Genomic DNA, 20,617 nt, shown 5'->3' with positions numbered 1-20,617 from the left:
CCAACGAAGGAATTCGAGAGAATTCCACGTATCAAACAGAGGTGCATATTGTTCTGGGCGCACAATTTTCCAGGAGGCCTCCGCAATTTTCTGCGAGGGTTTCCTCCCAAAGATCAACGCAACGCGCTGATCAAAATTGTGTTGAGTTTATTGTTGATTTTAGGACTTCTGCTAAAGTTGCATTTTTCTAAGACAGTTGAAAATCTAAAAAGGGAAACATCTAGAAGGAAAAAAAAATTCTCAGCATTTACAATTTTTTGGGCAAATTTACAATTTGGTTCGAGTTCAACTTGCACCCCTGGAACAAATCGCCGCCGTCTCCCGCTTGAAGGAACGTAACTCGAATCCACGATTGCTAAATCGACTCGGGCAGTCAATTTATTTTACAATGTTGTACCTGTGCAATTTTCATCAAAATTTTGTCTGATTTTTGCATGAAATCTCAGGAGAATCAGTCAAATTTTCAGTTAGGAACGACTAAGATTCTCCGAGTTAATACGCAATGTGCGAGGGGAAATTTAGCGACATTGAATGGAAATGTTGCATGTGTAAGGAATTTGCGATTTGACTGTTGATTCTTATGTAAAATTTCGCGAGAAACACGATGGTGCCACTGTTTTCTCTGAAATCAACTCCCAAGCTCAAATAAAGCTCTCAAGTTGAGGCCGAAATGGAGGGGATATCCCACGCTACACTGAGAGTCCACCTCTATACATCGAGACAAACTCTCTATGCAAAGATAGGGAGCAAATACATTGACAGGGCTGCCACTTTATTTGGGGACTCCAAAATTGAAAACTGAAAATACGGCAACCCTGCTAATGTACTTGCTCCCTATCTTCGCATGGAGTTTGTCTTGATGTAGACGTGGACTCTCAGGATAGCGTGGGATGTCCCTCCATTTTGGCCTCAATTTGAGAGCCTTTTTTGAGCTTGGGAGTTGATTTCAGAGAAAACCAGGGGCACCATCGTGTTTCTCGCGAACTTTTACCTAAGAATCAATAGTCAAATCGCAAATTGCTCACACATGCAACATCCTCATTGAAGTTAGGTGTTTTCGCGTGGGTTAACGACGAAATGTGACGAAAATTCGTCGAAAAAGCTCACCCAAATTTAGCCTCACAAACTTAACAACCCCCCCCCCCCCACTGATTTTCCTAGGTGCGATAGGCTCCAAACCCGATGCTCCTGCAGGCACCGCTGAGCCAAACCCCGCAGGACGAGAAGCGGCTCTTGGTCGAGGGCGGGGAACGCGGACAGCGCCTTCCGTTCTGGACGACGCTACCCGGCAAACTCGCTCTCCTCCTCGTCACCCTCACTGTCATATGTTTCCTCTACCTCCGTGCCCCCGTCCGGGGGGAGGACGACCCCGAGGCCGAGGTCATCCTCTATCGGCCCGGCAACACTACCGTCGAAACGCCTTCGGGAGAGCAGCCCCCTCACCCTTTGGATTTCCAGCCGAACAAACCTGATGTCGTCAAGTACCTCAAGAACGACCTGGTAAGGAGCTCCTGTTTCTACCGGAATCCATTTGCAGAGACACGTAAACAATTATCGAACATTTATGAATATCCCATTGGCGGTTCTAGCAAATTGGCAACATTGTTTTTTTTTTCTCCATTTAAACCTATGGAAATGAATCAATTCCTGGAGCGGCTAGGTGCTTCAAAAATAATCGATTGTTTAACAAGGGTTAAATGGAGATGTTGCATGTGTGAGGAATTTGCAATTTGACTATTGATTCGTATCTTTGCATGGAGAGTTTGTTTTGATGTAGAGGTGGACTCTCAGGATAGCGTGGGATATCCCCTCCACTTGGACCTCAACTTGAGAGCTTTTTTTGAGCTTAGGAGTTGATTTCAGAAAAAGCTTTTTATAACAATAGAACCTGACAAAAAGGCGGTTCATGAAACTTAATAACTCGCCTAATCAATTGTAATTGGTTTTGCTTTTCTCTGAATTGATCCACAATATTCTTCAAATCGAAACCCCCAAATTTCAACGTTTCCTGGCATAAGATGACCACTGTGAATCTAGTTCATTCGAAATTCAGTCCACTCATTTCTGGTGATAAACGGATAAGAAGCGCTGTGACGACAATCTGTTGGATCGCGAGAAATCACTTTCCATCCCACCGATGATTTTCAGCATCCATAATTTGGATCTCTAATAATCTTCATAAAATATTTCACTTAGGTAAAAGACCGCTACGTAGAAGGCTTTGACATCGAGAGCCGTGACCTATGCCCAGAGTCGGGCTCCAACTTAAAGGTTCTGATCCTGGTTTCAACCGGGAGGGAAAATTATGGGAAGCGGATGGCCATCAGACACACGTGGGGTCACTACGCACATCGAAAGGACATCAGTCTGGGTTTTCTTATCGGCAGAGGCAGGCACCCGGCATCTGATTCTAAGATTCAAGAGGAACAACAAGTCCACGGAGATATCATTCTTGGTAATTGTATTTCGTTCCCATTTTTAAGGTGTCTACATTGAGAAAAACCATGATTAAAATTGCAATGTAGCGGCCAGCGGCGAGGCGTGAATGATCGATTATCGATATTTCTCCATTTGAAGCTATGGTAAAGAATCGATTATTAAGGTGTTCGCTGCGAACATCCTGTCTATCGATCTTTGCCCATAGGTTTGAATGGCAAATCAATTGATATATTGCAAAGCACGCCACGCCACTGCTAGCGGTGTTCTGCCGTGCTGAGGAAGAACGCCGTATGAAAATTCGAGAGTTGCCAGATTTACTTCGATGAAACGTTTATTTTTGAGGAAAGCTAGGAATATTTTTCCTTTAAATTCTCGGAATCTTCAAGTGAAATCGCGAACGAAATTATCTGAAAAATTGGGAGGAAAATATTCATAACTTCACCAGAAAATTCGCGTTTTAAGAGAGGAAATTCGGCAACGCCTGAAGGTTCGTACAGCGTTTTTCCACGGCAGTGTTCTGCGTGCACTTTTAATTAATAATAACTATAAACAATAATGGTTATAAACTATTAACAGGTTAAATAACAGTTAGAAGATCAGTGATATGTCTCAGTGATTAGGAGATGTGTTAAAAATTCTCTCACTTTCCCGGTTTTCCAGACCGGTTTTAACAACCCTGCGGGCTGATTATTGAAATTGATAGACAAAGCTATCGACAAAGCTGTAGACAAAGAAGACATAGAGAGCGTGGAGCAATCCTACTGCAATGGTTGGTTACTATAGACTAAGGGAGAAAATGATGGACTAACGATAGGTGCTCTCGTAGATTCCCATTAATTAGTCTATTATCTACCTTCTTTGTCCCTTGCAACTACCCGCTGCCACCAACAGGAACCCATCATATCACTTTGTCGTCTTTGTCTATGGCTTTGTCTATCAATTTCCGCAATCAGCCAGCTGGACAATAAACGTTACAAATGAGGTCCCATTCAACGGTCTGCTCATCAATCATTTAGTTAAACGATTCTTACAGGGAGGTCGTTGGCTATCAAACGGCCGCGGGGCCTTGCAAGAGTATAGAGGTTACACGATGTGTCAATAGCACGAAGTTAAGGAGCACGGTCAAACTTCGGGGTGCACGACGGCAGTTGCCAGTTGCCTTGGCCCCTTGAGGGCGCCTCGCCGGTCAGCCCGGCCTCCTTACTTACTCTCTTACTTACTCACTTACTTACTTACTTACTTACAGGGAGGTTCGTGGACACGTACGCCAACCTCACCCTCAAGACGACCGCCATGCTGGAATGGTCGACGACCTTCTGCCCGGAGGCGCGGTACCTCTTCAAGGCGGACGACGACGTCTTCGTCAACGTGCCGAGGATCCTGGAACTCACCCAGGAGAAGAAAGCCGAGACCCGCGCCATCTTCGGGCGCCTCTTCCTCCGCTGGCAGACCCCGCGGGACTCCGGGTTCAAGCACTACGTCTCCCCGCAGGAGTACGCGCCCTCCATCCTACCCGACTACGTCCACGGCCCGGGCTACCTCATCACCGGCGACATCAAGAGGGACCTCTACGAGATGGCGCTGTCGACGCCGTTCTTCCTCCTCGAGGACTGCTTCTTCACCGGGTTCATCGCCACCGCCATCGGGGCGCGCAAGATAGGCGTCGACGCCTCCTTCGAGCTGCAGGACAAGGCGTGCAAGCTCCGGAGCGATATGTGGATCGTCGCCAAGACGCCCCCGCAGTTGTTCGACCTGTACAAGAGGCATCTCGAGGGCCGGGTTACTTGTTATGGAGGGGAGTATGGTCGGTATGGTCGGTACGGGAGACGACCCTGAGGATTGACTTAAGGTGATTAAATGGACGCCATATTTTGTGTCAGAACGGCATGCGATATATCGCATCAATTGGTTCCATTTTTCCTAGAGAGAAAATATCGCATTCGAGTGCAGTTTCGATATCAGTATCGAATGCGATGTTTTCTCTCTGAAAAAACCACGCCTATATTACGTTGAATTTCTTTTTTAAAATTGGTTAGTGAGTGCTTTAGTCTCCTGACAACAGAATTGCGATTTCAAAATTGGAGAAAAATAACGAGTAGCTGAAAAAATGGGACCAATTGATGCGATATATCGCATGCCGTTCTGATACAAAATATGGCGTCCATCAAATCACCTTAAGGTGATTCGATCAGAGACAAGAGACCCTCCACTACACGGAGAAAAAAAATTCGTGTGTGGGATCCGAAGTTGAGGTCATATGGATCTCCGAAGTTTTCGGATCACGTATCTAAAAACTTGAGCTCCAGCCGCCGAAGTTCGGGTCTGACATCTGAAGTCCTTCGATATATACCGAAAGGTTCGAGTAATACATCTGAAGTGCTCTGGTACATACCGAAGTGCCTCGATGTCTGACCCGAACTTCGGCAGCTCGACCTCAAGTTTTCGGATGCGTGATCAGAAAACTTCAGAGATCCATATGACCTCAACTTCGGGTCCCATGCACGAAGTTTTTTCCTCCGTGAAGTATCTTGGCCATGCTGGAAGCTTTTACTTTCGGGGCTTCAGCATTCTACTTTTGACTTACCTACATGGTTGATGTTTATGCCACTCAAAAACCTGAGTTCGGCACGTGTCAGCATAAAATAAACTATTCTCATCGTGCAAATATTATTTTGACTTTTTGTCCCTCTAAACTTCTTTACATCCTCCAAATTATTTTTAGACCGAAACGTATCTCGGCATTTGATTCATCCTGTCATCAGGTTAAAATTGTCAGGTTTTTTTCGAACCAACGATGAATGATCTCAACTAAGATGTTGCATGTGTGAGGAATTTGCGATTTGACTGTTGATTCTTATGTAAAAGTTCGCAAGAAATACGATGGGTTCAGTGGTTTTATCTGAAATCAACTCCCAAGCTCAAAAAAGCTCTGATTCTTATGTAAAAGTTCGCAAGAAATACGATGGGTTCAGTGGTTTTATCTGAAATCAACTCCCAAGCTCAAAAAAAGCTCTCAAGTTGAGGCCAAAATGGAGGGGATATCCCACCCTACCCTGCCATATTTTCAGTTTTAGAGTCCCAAAATAAAAAGGCAACCCTGCTAATGTATTTGCCTATCTTTGCATGGAGAGTTTGTCTTAATGTAGACGTGGACTTTCAGGGTAGGGTGGGATATCCCCTCCATTTTGACATCAACTTGAGAGCTTTTTTTGAGCTTGGGAGTTGATTTCAATTAAAACCAGTGAACCCATGGTGTTTCTTGTAAACTTTAACATAAGAATCAACAGTCAAATCGCAAATTTCTCACACATGCAACATCTCCATTTTGTACATACATTTCATTGCAAAATTTCAAACGGTGGCAATACTGCTACGCTAAGGCGAAACGATGTATGAATATTCAGGTTTTGCCAAATTCTCTCCCACAATATAAAAATATTTTGGAGACTTCAAACATTTTTTATTCGAATTTGCCTGAGGAAATCACTCCAAACTTATCGCCAGTACACCTGGAAATTTTGAAAGAAAATTTCCCATACTTATCTAAGAGGTGAAAATTTTGCTCTGAAAAATTTGACACAAATCTAATGCTCACGTGACATTTTTCCGGAGCAAGACTAAATGCTTGTGGCAATATTTATTTCTATCTCGCCAAAGCGAGTTTTAGAATGATGCACGGTCAGAGTTCTTACCTGCAACAAAAAAAGAAAATAAATAAATTAGTTCTGCTTGAGGTTTGAACAGATCTATATGATGGAAAAAAGAAGACAAATGGTAATGAAGCGAGGTAAAGGAGTTCGAACATGGAAATTGTATTCCGTAAGCGTGACAGTAATAAGATCAGAGTATGCATTAAAAATCTCCGATCAAAAGCTTTTCAAACCACTCTGAAAGTGGACTTACAGTAATTTTGAGATCGACTTCAAGTTCATTCTGTCAATTCTTTTTCGAATTTTGGGACTTCATTTTTTCTAAGAAAAAAAAAATCCAAAATTTACATTATGCGGTGAACGTCAGATATTTATATTATTCATGTATTTGGATTGATGACTATTTTATTCTCGATTCAAAATAAAATCTTCTTGACGGCATACTCAAGAATGTTTCTGCCTAAATCGAGTCCCTTTTTTTCACTGATGAAATTCACAAATTATGCTGAACCTCAATACGGATGCTAGAACTTAGTGAGTTTTTGGACTACCGCTCTCTTTTTGTGCCATAGTATTTTAATTTATTTTTCGAGGAAAGCTCCGTACTCTTAAAGAATGCCGATCATTCTTAATATGTTGGAGAGCCTTCAATTTCGTATCATACTGTGCACCACCTCTGTTGCGAAATAGTTGCTTGAAGCGCCGCGGCGAGGCGACCAGCGCATTGGCTCCTACAAACCTAACAGGGATACTTCACGCATTGCGCAATGCGTGAAGTATCCCTGTTAGGTTTGTAGGCGCCGGTGCGCGGCCTGGCAGCATGCCGCGCCGCCGCTCCGCTCTGCGTTTGGCTCTAATATTTAAACTGGCGGAGTCAGCGTTTTTCAACTCAGGATTTTGAAATGTGGGATTTTGGGACTCAGGATTTTGAAAAATGGGCTAAAATATAGCACTTGCACCAAGTCACTGTTTCTTATTTAACGCGTGGACGTAAACTACCGGACCAAACGGGCGCACGGACAAAAAATCGTTGATGGAATGTTCTGAAACCAAGATGGTAGTTTTATTTTTAACATTGCTATAGCTGGTTGATGTGATCATCCATAAATTGTAAAATTTGCAATACATTTTGCAATTGAATAGACTATTTTTAGAAGGGCAAAAGTCAAAAAAAACGACTTTTTCTGGATACAGAAGAAGTTGCTCAAAAGTTCCAGAAGATTAAATAAGTCAGGCTTTGATAAGTCAGGTCGGGCTTAATTATCTATCCATTTGACTGATTTCGCCATTTGTATACAATAGATGTGCGTGCATGCAAAAAAGTCCAAAAATGCAATACAAACTTTTTTTAAAAAAATTGGACTTCCGCCTTTTCAATAGAATTGGATTCGATTTGGAACTAAGTACTATTTTTGACTCATTTAGAGAAACAATATAATATGTGCCTTCACTGGGAAAAAAAACACATTGGATCGAGAGTCCAGACTCTTAAGAACATCGGCAAGAAAAAATACTCTCGATTCAATCAGATTTAAGCTTAAATCAAGAACCAAGCCTCTTAATTTGAGCGGATTTTCTTTTGATTTAAGCTCAAATCAAATGGAATCAAGAGTTCTTTTTCTTGTCAATGTTTTTCAAGAGTCTGGACTCTAGATCCAATGTGTTTTTTTTCCAGTGTTTGATTATCTCATGGAGAGAGGTGCGTTCGTGGCTAAGCCAGAGAGACGAAATGTTGTACAAATGGTGCAAAATATAGTCCAATTGGCAATAAGAATAATGTTCCAGATAAAAACCAAAAAAGTGCATTTTGCTGTGCTAATGAAGACAGACGGCCAACTTCATTGTTACGGAGTATCTCGCGTCGAGGCCACGAGAAACGAGGGTGAGCGATACGATTGTTCGTGACGGCGGAGGAAAGCCACGCTTCCACAAGCAGCGCACGACGTGAAACACGCCGCGCGAAAACAAACTAACAAGGGAAACTTCCCAAGCTACCTCCTCCGACCGGGCTTCAAAAATTCGTACGAGATCTTTGGATGAGTCCATTAGACCCGTGTTTTTTTGTTTTCTCCAATACACTCTGGAAACACTCCAGCAGAATTCCGAAAAGTTCAATGGAGATGTTGCATGTGTGAGGGATTTGCGATTTGACCATTGATTCTTATGTAAAAGTTCGCGAGAAACACGATGGTGCCACTGGTCTTCTCTGAAATCAACTCCCAAGCTCAAAAAAACTCTCAAGTTGAGGCCAAAATGGAGGGGATATCCCACCCTACCCTGAGAGTCCACGTCTACATCAAGACAAACTCTCCTTACAAAGATAGGAAGCAAATACATTGGCAGGAATGCCGTTTTTTCAGTTTTGGAGTCCCCAAATAAAGTGGCAACCCTGCTAATGTATTTGTTCCCTATCTTTGCATGGAGAGTTCGTCTTGATGTAGAGGTGGACTCTCAGAATAGCGTGGGATATCCCCTCCATTTTGGCCTCAACTTAATGGCTTTTCTTAGGCTTGGGAGTTGATTTCAGAGAAAACCAGAGGCACCATCGTGTTTCTCGCGAACTTTTACATAAGAATCACTGGTCAAATCGCAAATTCCCAACACATACAACATCTCCATTTCAGCGGCGTGGCGTGCTTTGCGATGTATCGATTGTTACGTCATTTAAACCTATGGAAAAGGATCGATAAACAGAGTGTTCGCAGCGAACATATTAATAATCGATTCTTTACCATAGGTTTAAATGGTAGAACAATCGATACATCGCAATTCACGCCATGCCACTGCTCCATTTCAAACCGTTTTGTTGCCGCGGACGTTAACGAGGCGACCCGCTTTATCAGTGGCGAGAGGGAATTTTAAAATCATTCTACCTGGTCGCGCGCTACTTGTGGAAGCGCGGCCTTGGAGGAAAATCCAGGCGGAAAAGTCAGTCACGGAGGGAAACTGCACCGGGCCGATCCATAACTCAGTCGAAAACGTTTCCTGCACCGGGACTGCGCTCGGAACTTCAATTATGTAAGTACAACCTAACCTCCAGCCACGCAGCGAAAAAAGCACGGTCGCTATCGTGACCAATCAAAGCATGACTTAATCAGAGACAGTAGATCTGAGCTCCGGTAATCGCTATCGAGGGAATGATAAAAGATGAGCCAGAGGGACTTTCGTAGGGTAGAGTGCCTGAGGCGGAAGCGAATGACACTGAGGAATCCATTTTTTTTTTTTTTGTCTCGGGCATTGAGGGCTTTATAGGACAACCTTGAACCTCACTAGAAAAAAAAACACATTGGATCTAGAGTCCAGACTCTTAAAACATCGACAAGAAAAAATACTATTGATTCAATCAGATTTAAGCTTAAATCAAGACCCAAGCCTCTTAATTTGAGCGGATTTCCGTTTGATTTAAGCTGAAATCTGCTTGAATCAAGAGTCCTTTTTCTTGTCAATGTTTTCAAGAGTCTGGACTCTAGATCCAATGTGTTTTTTTTCCAGTGCTGAAAAAAATGGCGGATAGCACGAGCAAAGAACTTTAAATGATTGACATAATTATTTTATTTGCTACTTAAATTGTATTTTCACAGTTTTCACATTGATTTCAGGCCAGTGCCACTCTTTGAAGGGAAAGTTTGAACCTTAAAAAAATGTGTGACCACCATCATGACCCCGTGCTACTATCTTTCTTACAATGTAAATTATAAAATTTAGCCGATTTTGAATCCTTTGATTATCCGACAAAGGTTCTCATCCAAAAAACAGTGTCCAGCCGTATCTCCGAGGGGGATCCAGCAATTTTGGCAACACCGGATTTCCTTCATTTAAACCTATGCTTAATAATCGATTGTTGTCGGAGCACCTGGCCCCTCCAAGAATCGATACATTTCTATAGGTTTAAATAAAGAAAGACAATGTTGCCAATTTGCTGGATCCACCGATGCGTATCTCATGTAAACCATAGACGTAGTTAACCTTCAGAATGCGATTTAGTGACCAACGCCGTTGACCGTAATTGAGTAAAAATTGTAAAGTGCGTCTCCGTTTTTCAGGCAGACGATCATGAAGATACCGCGGCGGAAATGGAATTCGGTGCTGCTGACTCTCTTCTACATTGCCGCAATCAACCTAATCCTCATCTTTATGGTCCGATGGTACGTCCAGAGACCAAACGTGGTGCAGATCGAAAGGGTAAGGGTCTCCCTCCTAAAATTATTTGTCGCTATATGACGCAATTTGTGATAGCCTCAGTTGCGTGGCCTACTTTGCGATATATCGCTCGATCTGCCATTGAAACCTATGGAAAAGGATCGATAAACAGGGTGTTTAAAACGAACACCTCAATAATCCATTCTTTACCATAGCTTCAGATGGAGAAATATCGCTGATCGATCAATCACGCCTCTCCACTGGACAGATTGTTACTCCTCTGACCAGTGGCGTGGCGTGCTTTGCGATATATCGATTGATCTGTTATTTAAACCTATGGAAAATTATCGATTAACGAGGTGTCCGCAGCGAACACCTTAATAATCGATAATTTATCACAGCTTCAAATGGGGAAATATCGATACATCGCAAAGTACGCCACGCCACTGTCTCTAGCGTGTGAGTATAACTGGACATAAACTCTGCCGATCATATAGTTGTATATTTTCCGGTGTTCATGCCAAAATATAGTTACGCCCAAGGACAATGTATTGTAAAATGTGTGCACTGCTATGTTCCATTCACCGAAAACGTTATATTCGTGATAAGTCAACGCTAGGAATCGTCTAATGTTGACTAATAAATTCTTAAATTTCCTCATTCCCTGCCTTTTTTGATAAAATGACAAACAGGGATTCTACTTTGTTTCAACTTTCAAATTCCCTGGATTTTCCCTTTATTTTCCCTGAGTGATGGCATCATAAAGTAATTCTCTACGACAACTCATCCGACATAGAGGTGAAAAACACTCACTAACCCGGGGCTCTGATAACTGACGACTAAGAAAGGCTTCTCCTGCCTTCTAAATTTCTTATTAAACATCAATACCCCACAATCCCATTCTCAAAAATATTGGATCATATTAATGTGTAAATAAATACACTTTCAAAAATCATGCTTCACAGACATTTCATCATAATTTTTGACTGTTTCATGTAATCAAATAATTTTTAATGTTTCTACGTCTGAAAAACTGCAAAAAAACTGTGATAGAGTCAAGCAAAATGGAACTTTTTATTGACGAAACCCGCGGATTTTGAAAAAGCGAAAATTCCTGAAGTTGACGTCAAATTCCCTGAGTTTAGCCTCAAAATTCTGTTCCCTCACTGAAAAAAAAGTCGCTTGGATCTAGAGTCCAGACTCTTGAAAACAATTACAAGAAAAATTATTCTTGATTCAATTAGATTTTTCTTGAATCAAATGGAAATCCGCTTGAATTAAGAGGCTTGGTTGCCAATTTAAGCAAAAATCCGATTGAATCAAGAGATTTTTTTCTTGTCAATGTATTTAAGAGGCTAGACTCTAGATCCAAGCGACTTTTTTTTCAGTGCCGGGTTTTCCCTATTTTCCCGATAGTAGAAGCCCTGGACAATGGAAATGTTGCATGTGTGAGGAATTTGCGATTTGACTGTTGATTCATACGTAAAAGTTCGCGAGAATCACGATGGTGCCACTGGTTTTCTCTGAAATCAACTCCCAAGCTCAAAAAAAGCTCTCTAGTTGAGGCCAAAATGGAGGGGATATCCCACCCTACCCTGAGAGTCCACCTTTACACCAATACAAACTTTCCATGCAAAGATAGGAGGCAAATACATTGACAGGGCTGGCACTTTATTTAGGGACTCTAAAACTGAAAACACGGCATCACTGCTAATGTATTTGCTCCCTATCTTTGCATGGAGAGTTTGTCTTGATGTAGAGGTGGACTCTCAGGGTAGCGTGGGATATCCCCTCCACTTTTGCCTCAACTTGAGAGCTTTTTTGAGCTTGGGAGTTGATTTCAGAGAAAACCAGTGGCACCATCGTGTTTCTCGCGAACTTTTACGTAAGAATCAACAGTCAGATCGCAAATTCCTCGCACATGCAACATCTCCATTTAAACCTGTTCTAAAAAAATGACTAGGAACGCGACCCTCATATTCGACAGATTCAACCAGCGACCCCGAAGCCGGAATCCGAGCCGACGAATAGAACTGGTCCGCCGGGGGATGTGCTGGACCGGTTGGCGTTCCTGCCGAACCCGTTCGCTCTGATCAACAACGAAACCGGGGCCGACGAAGACATCGTGCCCAACATCGTCCACTTCATCGTGATGAGGAACCCGGAGGTCAGCTTCCTCATGTTCGTCAGCCTCCTCGCCTGCCTCCGCAACCACAACCCCGACAAGATCTACATCCACTCCAACGTCCAGCTCAAAGGTAGCGTCAACTTCATGGTGAGACACCGAGACATTCCGGAGGCTATGAATCAGTGTTCGAAACTCACAGGCGCCAACGCGCCAAATGCGCTTAAGAAATCGGTCTTGGCGCCTAAAAAATGAAGGCTCTGCGCCAACGTGGCGCCTAAAAGTTGCCCCCGTCTCCCCCACCCCTCAAAAAAATTCTAATTTTTAAATTTGGTGATTTTTCGAAATCTTCTTTCAGTTACAGCTACTAGTTTTGTAACTAAAACATATTGCGTCTAACTTTTCACTAAATGCGCCGTAATATAGGCAAAAAGTTAATTTGGCCCCTAAAAAATCTTCAATGGGCCGTAAAAATCAAGCTTTATACGCCTCATGGCTCCTAGAACTCAAATGTGAGTTTCGAACACTGGTATGGATTCAATCCGCATGAATCCATTGAAAATGTATGTGTTGGTTTACAGAATCGTGTTCTGATGCTTGAGTCTTGTAGATTAGCTAAACGTGATAAGATCTGTCCAAACCGCAACTTTCTACGTTAAATATAAACCGAGATAACGCCCTTTAAAAAGTCGGGTTTTTGACGCCATCCACCGCGGTGGTGTTATACCCTTGCGATGTAGTCGTAAACACAGTGTAGCCGGCGTTAAACTCGTATTAGCGCTTGTAAGACTGTGGGGATACTTCACATATTGCGCCAAATAGTGCGGTCGGCTTGAACCGCATACTAGCGCCTACAAGACTGCATGAATACTTCTCGCATTGCGCCAAAAGCAGTGCAGTCGGTCAGTTGGCGTAAAACGCATATTAGCGCCTACAAGACTTCGAGTTCAGTCGGTGTGATGCACATCAGCACTTGTTATTCAACGTAAAACCCGGATGAAGACAGAAAAAACCAAGGGTGTCACTACCGTGGTGGATGACGTCAAAAAACCCGACTTTTCAAAGGGCGATATCTCGGTTAATATTGAACGTAGAAAGTTGCGGTTTGGACAGATTGTATTATTTTTATTTAATCTACAAGAGTCAAGCATCAAAACACAATTCCATGACCGACGCTACTGACCCAATAAAACCGTTAACCGGTCGACACCGACTCAATGGACAAGCTTTTTAAAAAAAACCGGTGTTGATTCGATTGAAGAATAAAAACGTAAACCGATCGATAAGATTCGATCGACGAACCCGTGAATCGATCGACAACTCCGTGAATCGGTCGACAACCCGTAAATCGATTAACAAACCCTTGAATCGATCGAAAAGTCCGTGCATCGATTTCATTGACAAATTACTAAAAACCGGTGTCTATTGAAGAATAAAACCGAAAACCGTTCGATGTGATTCGATCGACACTGATTCGATTCACAAATCCGTGAATCGACCGACTAACCCGCGAATCGATCGACAAACCCGTGAATCGATCGACAAACCCGTGAATCGATCGATAAACCCGTGGATCCATCGAATTCTGTCAATAATAGAAGCACGTCGATAGGTTCACGTTTTTATTTCTAGATCGATTCATGTCAATCAAATCGACACCGATTTTGAATAATTTGTCAATCAGATCGGTGTCAATTTTTTTTATTGATTCACGCTTTTATTTTTCGACAGACTGATGTCAATCGAATTCACACCTTGGAAAATGTCTAACTCCTTGAAAATCCACTCAGCGTTATTGGAATTGATGGACAAAGCGGTAGACAAAAAAGACGAAGATATAATGGAGCGATCCAATTGGTGGAAGCGGGTTGTTGCAATGGACAAAGTACACTTATAGAATTTTGAAAACCATTTAAATTAAGACGTTCTATAAATATACATTTAAATTATTAATACTTTTCGGCTTGATAGCTATGCCATGAGAGTTTGTACTTATACAACGACTTTCTCTAACAATAGCAGTTTATACCACGTCTTGGTCTAATTAGTTTTCAAAAATCTTATAATGACGTCGTTCAAGTGTATACAATCTCGGGTATAACTAACGGCATCCATCGAGAGCCCCTATGGTTAGCCCGTCATTTTCCCCATTAATTTTATAGGAATCACTTTAATCATCCAATAGGATTACTCCATTTTCTCTTTGTCTTCTTCTTCTCTGGTTGTGTCCATTAATTTCAATAATTGGCCTATGGGTTGGCCTAGTTATTAACGCGCCTGATTTTAGGTCAATAATCACTTGGAACCTCTCTAATATTACACCAAAATTCAAATCATGTAATTTTAATTTTAAGAAACACAGTTTTCAGATGTATAAATAATTAACAGTTTACCTCATCGGTACAATAGGCAATATTTGACTTAAATTTAGGCGCACAAGCAACAAGTAAAACGCTCTCAGTTAGGATCGCACACGACGAATACAGAACGATTTTATAAATGCTGCGATACAACTATTCGGGCTCTGCGGATGGCCACGTTGCATACGCACCGCATTGAAGGCGTTTTGACCCTCCACGCATTCATCGATTCACCCACAGCGCGGCGGGCTGTACTACGAGGATTCAAGGAACTAAGCGCTTTCAATTCTTTGATAATACTCCAAAGGCGTCTTTTGGGTACGAATAGTTGCACATAGGCGGAAGATGAGAATGTATGTTGGTTAGAGCAACTATTCATGCCTAAAGCCGCCGATTTGCTCAACGCGACACATTAATTACAGGTAAATTCTGGGATCGGATGATGAGACTGAAGGAATTCACGGACAAGCTGATCCTGAAGGACATCGTGATGCCTACTGAGATCTTCGGGCAACCAATCGCGGAGGACATGCAGGTGTTTCACGGCGGGGACATCGCCAGAATTCGGGTGCTCATGGAGTACGGGGGCATCTTCCTCGATAACGACTCATACGTTGTTCGCAGCCTCAACCCCTTTCGCAAATTCGAGTTTACCATCGGTTGGGACGAGGGCCAGTTTCTTGGTAAATTATGCAGGTTTCATTCACCGTCAGAAATGCATCATGACCTAGCCTGCGAGGGCGGCTCGGGTCTAGTTACAGAAAATACATTCACAGTACGTCTCTTTGTACTCTATGGTTCCAATGCAATTTTCGGTGTAGCAAGGTGTCTACTATAAAACAAGCTGGCTAAAAATCAGTACTTTTACAGTATTTTTTCAGTACATTCCCAAAATTTCACGACCTCCTAAACAGAAAAATTCGTACTTTTTCAGTGCCTTCAATTCGAAAAATTTCATAATTTGAATTTCTTTCTCAAATTGCGACAAACATAACACAAATTCCGGACCTTTTTTGCGGAATTTCCGCACTTTTTCACTACTTCCGGACCGCCCTTAAGAAATCAGTACGATTTCCGGACTTTCTTGGAATACATTCCCTTGCAGTACATTCCCAAAATTTCAGGACCTCCTCAACAGAAAAATTCAGTACTTTTTCAGTGCCTTCAATTCGAAAAATTTCAAAAATTTGAATTCCTTTCTCAAATTGCGACAAACATAACACAAATTCCGGACTTTTTTGCGGAATTTCCGCACTTTTTCACTACTTTCGGCGCCCTTAAAAAATCAGTACGATTTCCGGACTTTCTTGGAATACATCCCCTTGCAGTACATTCCCAAAATTTCAGGACCTCCTAAACAGAAAAATTCGTACTTTTTCAGTGCCTTCAATTTGAAAAATTTCATAATTTGAATTTCTTTCTCAAATTGCGACAAACATAACACAAATTCCGGACCTTTTTTGCGGAATTTCCGCACTTTTTCACTACTTCCGGACCGCCCTTAAAAAATCAGTACGATTTCCGGACGTTCTTGGAATACATTCCCTTGCAGTACATTCCCAAAATTTCAGGACCTCCTCAACAGAAAAATTCAGTGCTTTTTCAGTGCCTTCAATTCAAAAAATTTCCAAAATTTGAAATTCTCTCTCAAATTGCGACAAACATAACACTAATTCCAGACCTTCTTGCGGAATTTCCGCACTTTTCAGTACTTCCGGACCGCCCTTAAAAAATCAGTACTATTTCCGGACTTTCTGGGAATTCCGGATTTGTAGACACCCTGCGGGGCGATTATTGAAACTGATGGACAAAGCGATGGACAAAGAAGACATAGGGAGTATGGAGCGATCTTATTGGTTGACATGGTTGGTTCTTATAGACTAAGGAAGAAAATTATGGACTAACTGTCGGGTCTTCAATGGGTTGCCGTTAGTTAGTCCATTACCTATCTCATATGTCCAATGTTACACCTGCCTCCACCAATAGGATCCCTCCAAATCCCTTTTGTCGTCTTTGTCTATAGCTTTGTCTATCAGTTTCAACAATCGGCCCGCTGGTGTAGGCAACACGGGTTTCCGCGTGGTAGTCTCTATGTTTATGTCTTTACCTTATTCCAGGCACGCAGATAATCCTGGCGCACAAGCAGGCCCGCTTCCTGGACCTGTGGCTCCACACCTACGACGGCAACTACAAGGGGGAGGAGTGGTACTACAACGCTGGCGAGCTCCCCACCAAATCCGTGCTCTGGCGGCGCCCGGACCTCATCCACCGGGTCAAGGTGCTCTTCGGGAACGACATCAGGTTCCAGGGCAACCTCTTTCAGCGCTACTGGCCCGCCTGGCGGAAGCACCACTTCACGTTCCACCTCCTCATCCGCCGCAAGCACCAGGCCGCCCTCCACAGCATCAACCGCAAGGCCAAGTACCCGGTCGAGTTCGACGACGTCAACCTCCAGGACTACCCCATCACCTTCCGCGAGATGGCCAACGAGGTCCTCGACTTCGAGAAGGCACTCCTCAAGCACAGTGATCTTCTCTAGAAGAATGTTTCTAGACGCGACTCGTAACACTCTGTGGTCTAACTTTCATCCATAGAGTACATAGAGTCGTAATGTAAGTGGGAGAGCTGGCGCCATGTTCTGCTCAACTCGATTGTTCCCAAAAAAGTACTTGAGCAATTTTTGTCCAAAATGTGTCTGATTTCCGCACGAAAGAAAATTCCGTGAAATCCGGAAATCTAAAAAATTCCGGAAATTCAGGAATCAGATCTGAATCCGTGAAATTTTTGGTCAGAAACATAGAGTACATAGAGTCGTAATGTAAATGGGAGAGCTGGCGCCATGTTCTGCTCGACGAATTCCGAGCCCGGTGTGCGCCGAGTTCGGGTCGCTTTTTCGATCCAAAATGGCGGTGTGGAATACGTGGTAATTCCTATCTCCTTTGTTGTTGTTGTTGTTGTTGTTGTTGCATCGGATGGCCGGGTACCCGTGTATCGCAAACAATCGATTAAGTATCGAAAAAGTGACCCGGCGTCACACAGGAGTCTCGGAATTCGGGACATGGAAAATGCTTAAAAGTGGCGCCAGCTCTCCCACTTACATTACGACTCTATGTACTCTATGCTTTCATCCTAGAGTACACTGAAAAAAAGATTGGTAGAATTTACCATTCCTCCATGCTGTATTTCACACAGCGTGAAGGAATGGTGCACGGAAAGAAATTAAATGTTGATTTAGCATTTATACTGTTAAAAAGATGTCCGACAAGTTTCAATTGCTGATTTTACATTTTGACAAATGCTAACGTAACTACGCCCACTGCGAAACGTACAAATTAAAATGTTATGTTAGCATTTTTGTATTGTAAAATCAGCACTTGAAACTTGTCGGACATCTTCTTAACAGTAATGCTAAATCAACATTTAATTTTTTTCCGTGTAAATTTTAGCAATCTTTAAGTCGATTCTGCCATAGGAACGGTTACCTGTACCAGTATATACATAGTAACGTTTACCTTTCTTCTGGCAGAATTAACTCTGAATTGACGCTGTGTGAAATAAAGCGTGAAGGAATGGTAAATTCTACCAATATTTTTTTCAGTGTACCTTGATAGAGAGAGTATGACTACTGGGCCATGGAGGGGCTTAGGACCCAAAAAAAGGCAGTGCTTTCTTTTGGTTTTTGAGGATGGGAGGGGGGTCATTGACGACATTTGACAATTATCACCGACCGCACTTGCTGCCAACCTCACTACAAGGATGATTTCTCTCGAAAATTGCACACGATTAGCCATAAAACTATGTAAGCAAATAAATCGCAATAGTGCATTTGGGTAAATTTCTCGTTGCAAAAAGCGAAGAAAACTACATTTTGAGTAATTTTGTATTACATTATCTTAAAGCTTCCACCATGTATGGGTCCTAGAAAGGCTCCATTCGACCCAAATTCAACCTAAGATGGCTGGGCGAATCAGAGGTGGATACCGAAGTGGACATACTGTCCCTATTAATGTACTCAATTCACCCACGGAGCGCAATAAAGTTTCTATGTAATTTGCCGTGCTGAGTAAAACCACCGTATAAACCTTCAGGCGATGCCACATTTCTTCCAACAAAATACGAGTTTTCAAGGAAACGGCGAAAAAGTTCACTGAAAAATTGATACGAAAAAAATCACAAGGGTCCCGGACCATTCGTATTATAGGTGAAATTTGTCTGCATCAGAGGCGGATCCAGGAATTTGACAACACCGGATTCCCTCTGTTTTTGAACCTATATGGAACAATCGATTTTTGTCGGAGCACTTGCCCCCTCCGAGAATCACCATATTTCCATAGGTGTAAATGGCGAAAAACAATGTTGCCACTTTGCCCGATCCGCCAATGGTCGACGTCCGAATATTTATACGACGTTTTCCTTAATGCGGCGAAATTGGCAACAGCAAGACTGTGGCTGCACCTCTATTGTCTTACTTTGGAATTGACAACAAAGGACACTAATTTTATCACCCAGTGTTTAGATGTATCTCTTATCAGTTGTTTGTAGAATTTTTCCAACATGAATTTTTCCTTTTCCCCATTTTCATGCTCTATTCCCCATCTAATTTGGGTCAAGTTACGTGGGTCACTCGCATTCAAGTTACGAAAACAAAAAAAAAAAACGGTTCCGATAGGACATTTTCAATACTCTTCATTCCTTTAACTTATTGTTAACTTCTTACGTCGCGTAGTGTTCCTATCTCGCAGTAACCCTTTAAGTGTCCCCGCAGTGCCCCGAACTCTTTATTTTAAACAGCTTTTTTCTCGTAAAATTACATTTTTAGAACTGGGACCTTTAAACCTTCGTAACTTTGGTTTAATTTGTTTTGGCATGTTTAAAAAAAAATAATAATAATCACATAGCACCCCTCTGCGCTCTAGTATCAAACACTTGTTTCTGAGAACGCAAGCATTTCTGTCACATTTCTGCAAACCTAACTGCGTATTCAAAATCTAAATCTGGTTGATCAGCGTTAGATACAAGTTCGGAATAGGACATTAAGGTGGGCCGAGTCGGCCATGAGGGAGAATTTAGTGGAAAAAGGTGTTTATCAGTGTTTGGGAAGCAAACGAAGATGGCGGGTTACGTCGGACCGCATACTGCTGCTGGGAATTTTCCTGTTTGTCCTGTTTATCCACGCCGTCGTGCTGTTCAGCCTCTCTGACGGGGCCTGGAAGAAGTTATTGCCCGGCTCGCAAGTAAACGATACCAATCCTGCCACGACCACATCTTTCTCACCGAGGCCCTTGCCACCGCCCAATTCCGTCCAGCCAAACCCATAGACATCAGAGAAGTGGATCAGGGACAAGATACCTTCCGCTGGCCTCTTGGCGACAGGTAGAAGCTTTTACTTTCGGGGATTCAAAAATTCCTTCTGGACAATGGAGATGTTGCAGATGTGAGGAATTTGCGATTTGACCATTGATTCTTTTGTAGAAGTTCGCGAGAAACACGTTGGAGCCACTGGTTTTTTCTGAAATCATCTCCCAAGCTCAAAAAAAGCTCATAAGTTGAGGCCAAAATAGAGGGGATATCCCACGCTATCCTGAGAGTCCACCTCTACATCAAGACAAACTCTCCATGCAAAGATAGGGAGCAAATGCATTAGCAGGGTTGCCGTGTTTTCAGTTTTAGAGTCCCCAAATAAGGTGGCAGCCCTGTCAATGTATTTGCTCACTATCTTTGCATGGAGAGTTTGTATTGATGTAGAGGTGGACTCTCAGGATAGCGTGGGATATCCCCTCCATTTTGGCCTCAACTTGAGAGCTTTTTTTGAGATTGGGAGTTGAGTTCAGAAAAAACCAGTGGCACCATCGTGTTTCTCGCGAACTTTTACGTAAGAATCAATGGTCAAATCGCAAATTCCT

The 20,617-nt window shown here is 42.6% G+C and overlaps 2 protein-coding genes across 2 annotated transcripts; both read left to right on the top strand.

Annotated features, from left to right (window-relative positions):
- The first annotated feature begins 1,182 nt into the window (after positions 1-1,182).
- Positions 1,183-4,400, top strand: LOC109042091 (beta-1,3-galactosyltransferase 1-like). The gene is made up of 3 exons (XM_072305326.1): positions 1,183-1,500; positions 2,197-2,455; positions 3,686-4,400. Exons 1-3 carry the CDS (start codon positions 1,183-1,185, stop codon positions 4,273-4,275), a joined length of 1,167 nt encoding a protein of 388 aa, XP_072161427.1. The 3' UTR covers positions 4,276-4,400.
- A 5,606-nt stretch (positions 4,401-10,006) lies between these two features.
- On the top strand, positions 10,007-19,191 carry LOC109033404 (uncharacterized). Its single transcript, XM_019046001.2, has 4 exons — positions 10,007-10,271; positions 12,217-12,487; positions 15,137-15,397; positions 16,832-19,191. The coding sequence occupies exons 1-4, from the start codon at positions 10,143-10,145 to the stop codon at positions 17,251-17,253; spliced, it is 1,083 nt and encodes a 360-aa protein (XP_018901546.2). The 5' UTR covers positions 10,007-10,142; the 3' UTR covers positions 17,254-19,191.
- The last annotated feature ends 1,426 nt before the right edge of the window (positions 19,192-20,617 follow it).

This window comes from Bemisia tabaci, chromosome 10 (assembly GCF_918797505.1).
Source record: "Bemisia tabaci chromosome 10, PGI_BMITA_v3".
Classification (NCBI taxonomy): domain Eukaryota; kingdom Metazoa; phylum Arthropoda; class Insecta; order Hemiptera; family Aleyrodidae; genus Bemisia; species Bemisia tabaci.
The sequence above is the reverse complement of the archived record's forward strand: the minus strand, read 5'-3'. Positions and strand labels throughout refer to the sequence as shown.

What these genes read in the sequence shown, in the direction of transcription:
- LOC109033404 (XM_019046001.2), top strand. Translation starts at nt 10,143, where the DNA reads ATGAAGATACCGCGGCGGAAATGGAATTCGGTGCTGCTGACTCTCTTC. An exon ending in ACGTGGTGCAGATCGAAAGG is followed by an intron (nt 10,272 to 12,216) that starts GTAAGGGTCTCC and finishes CATATTCGACAG; the next exon opens with ATTCAACCAGCGACCCCGAA. An exon ending in CTCCAACGTCCAGCTCAAAG is followed by an intron (nt 12,488 to 15,136) that starts GTAGCGTCAACT and finishes CATTAATTACAG; the next exon opens with GTAAATTCTGGGATCGGATG.
- LOC109042091 (XM_072305326.1), top strand. Translation starts at nt 1,183, where the DNA reads ATGCTCCTGCAGGCACCGCTGAGCCAAACCCCGCAGGACGAGAAGCGG. An exon ending in AGTACCTCAAGAACGACCTG is followed by an intron (nt 1,501 to 2,196) that starts GTAAGGAGCTCC and finishes TATTTCACTTAG; the next exon opens with GTAAAAGACCGCTACGTAGA. An exon ending in CCACGGAGATATCATTCTTG is followed by an intron (nt 2,456 to 3,685) that starts GTAATTGTATTT and finishes ACTTACTTACAG; the next exon opens with GGAGGTTCGTGGACACGTAC.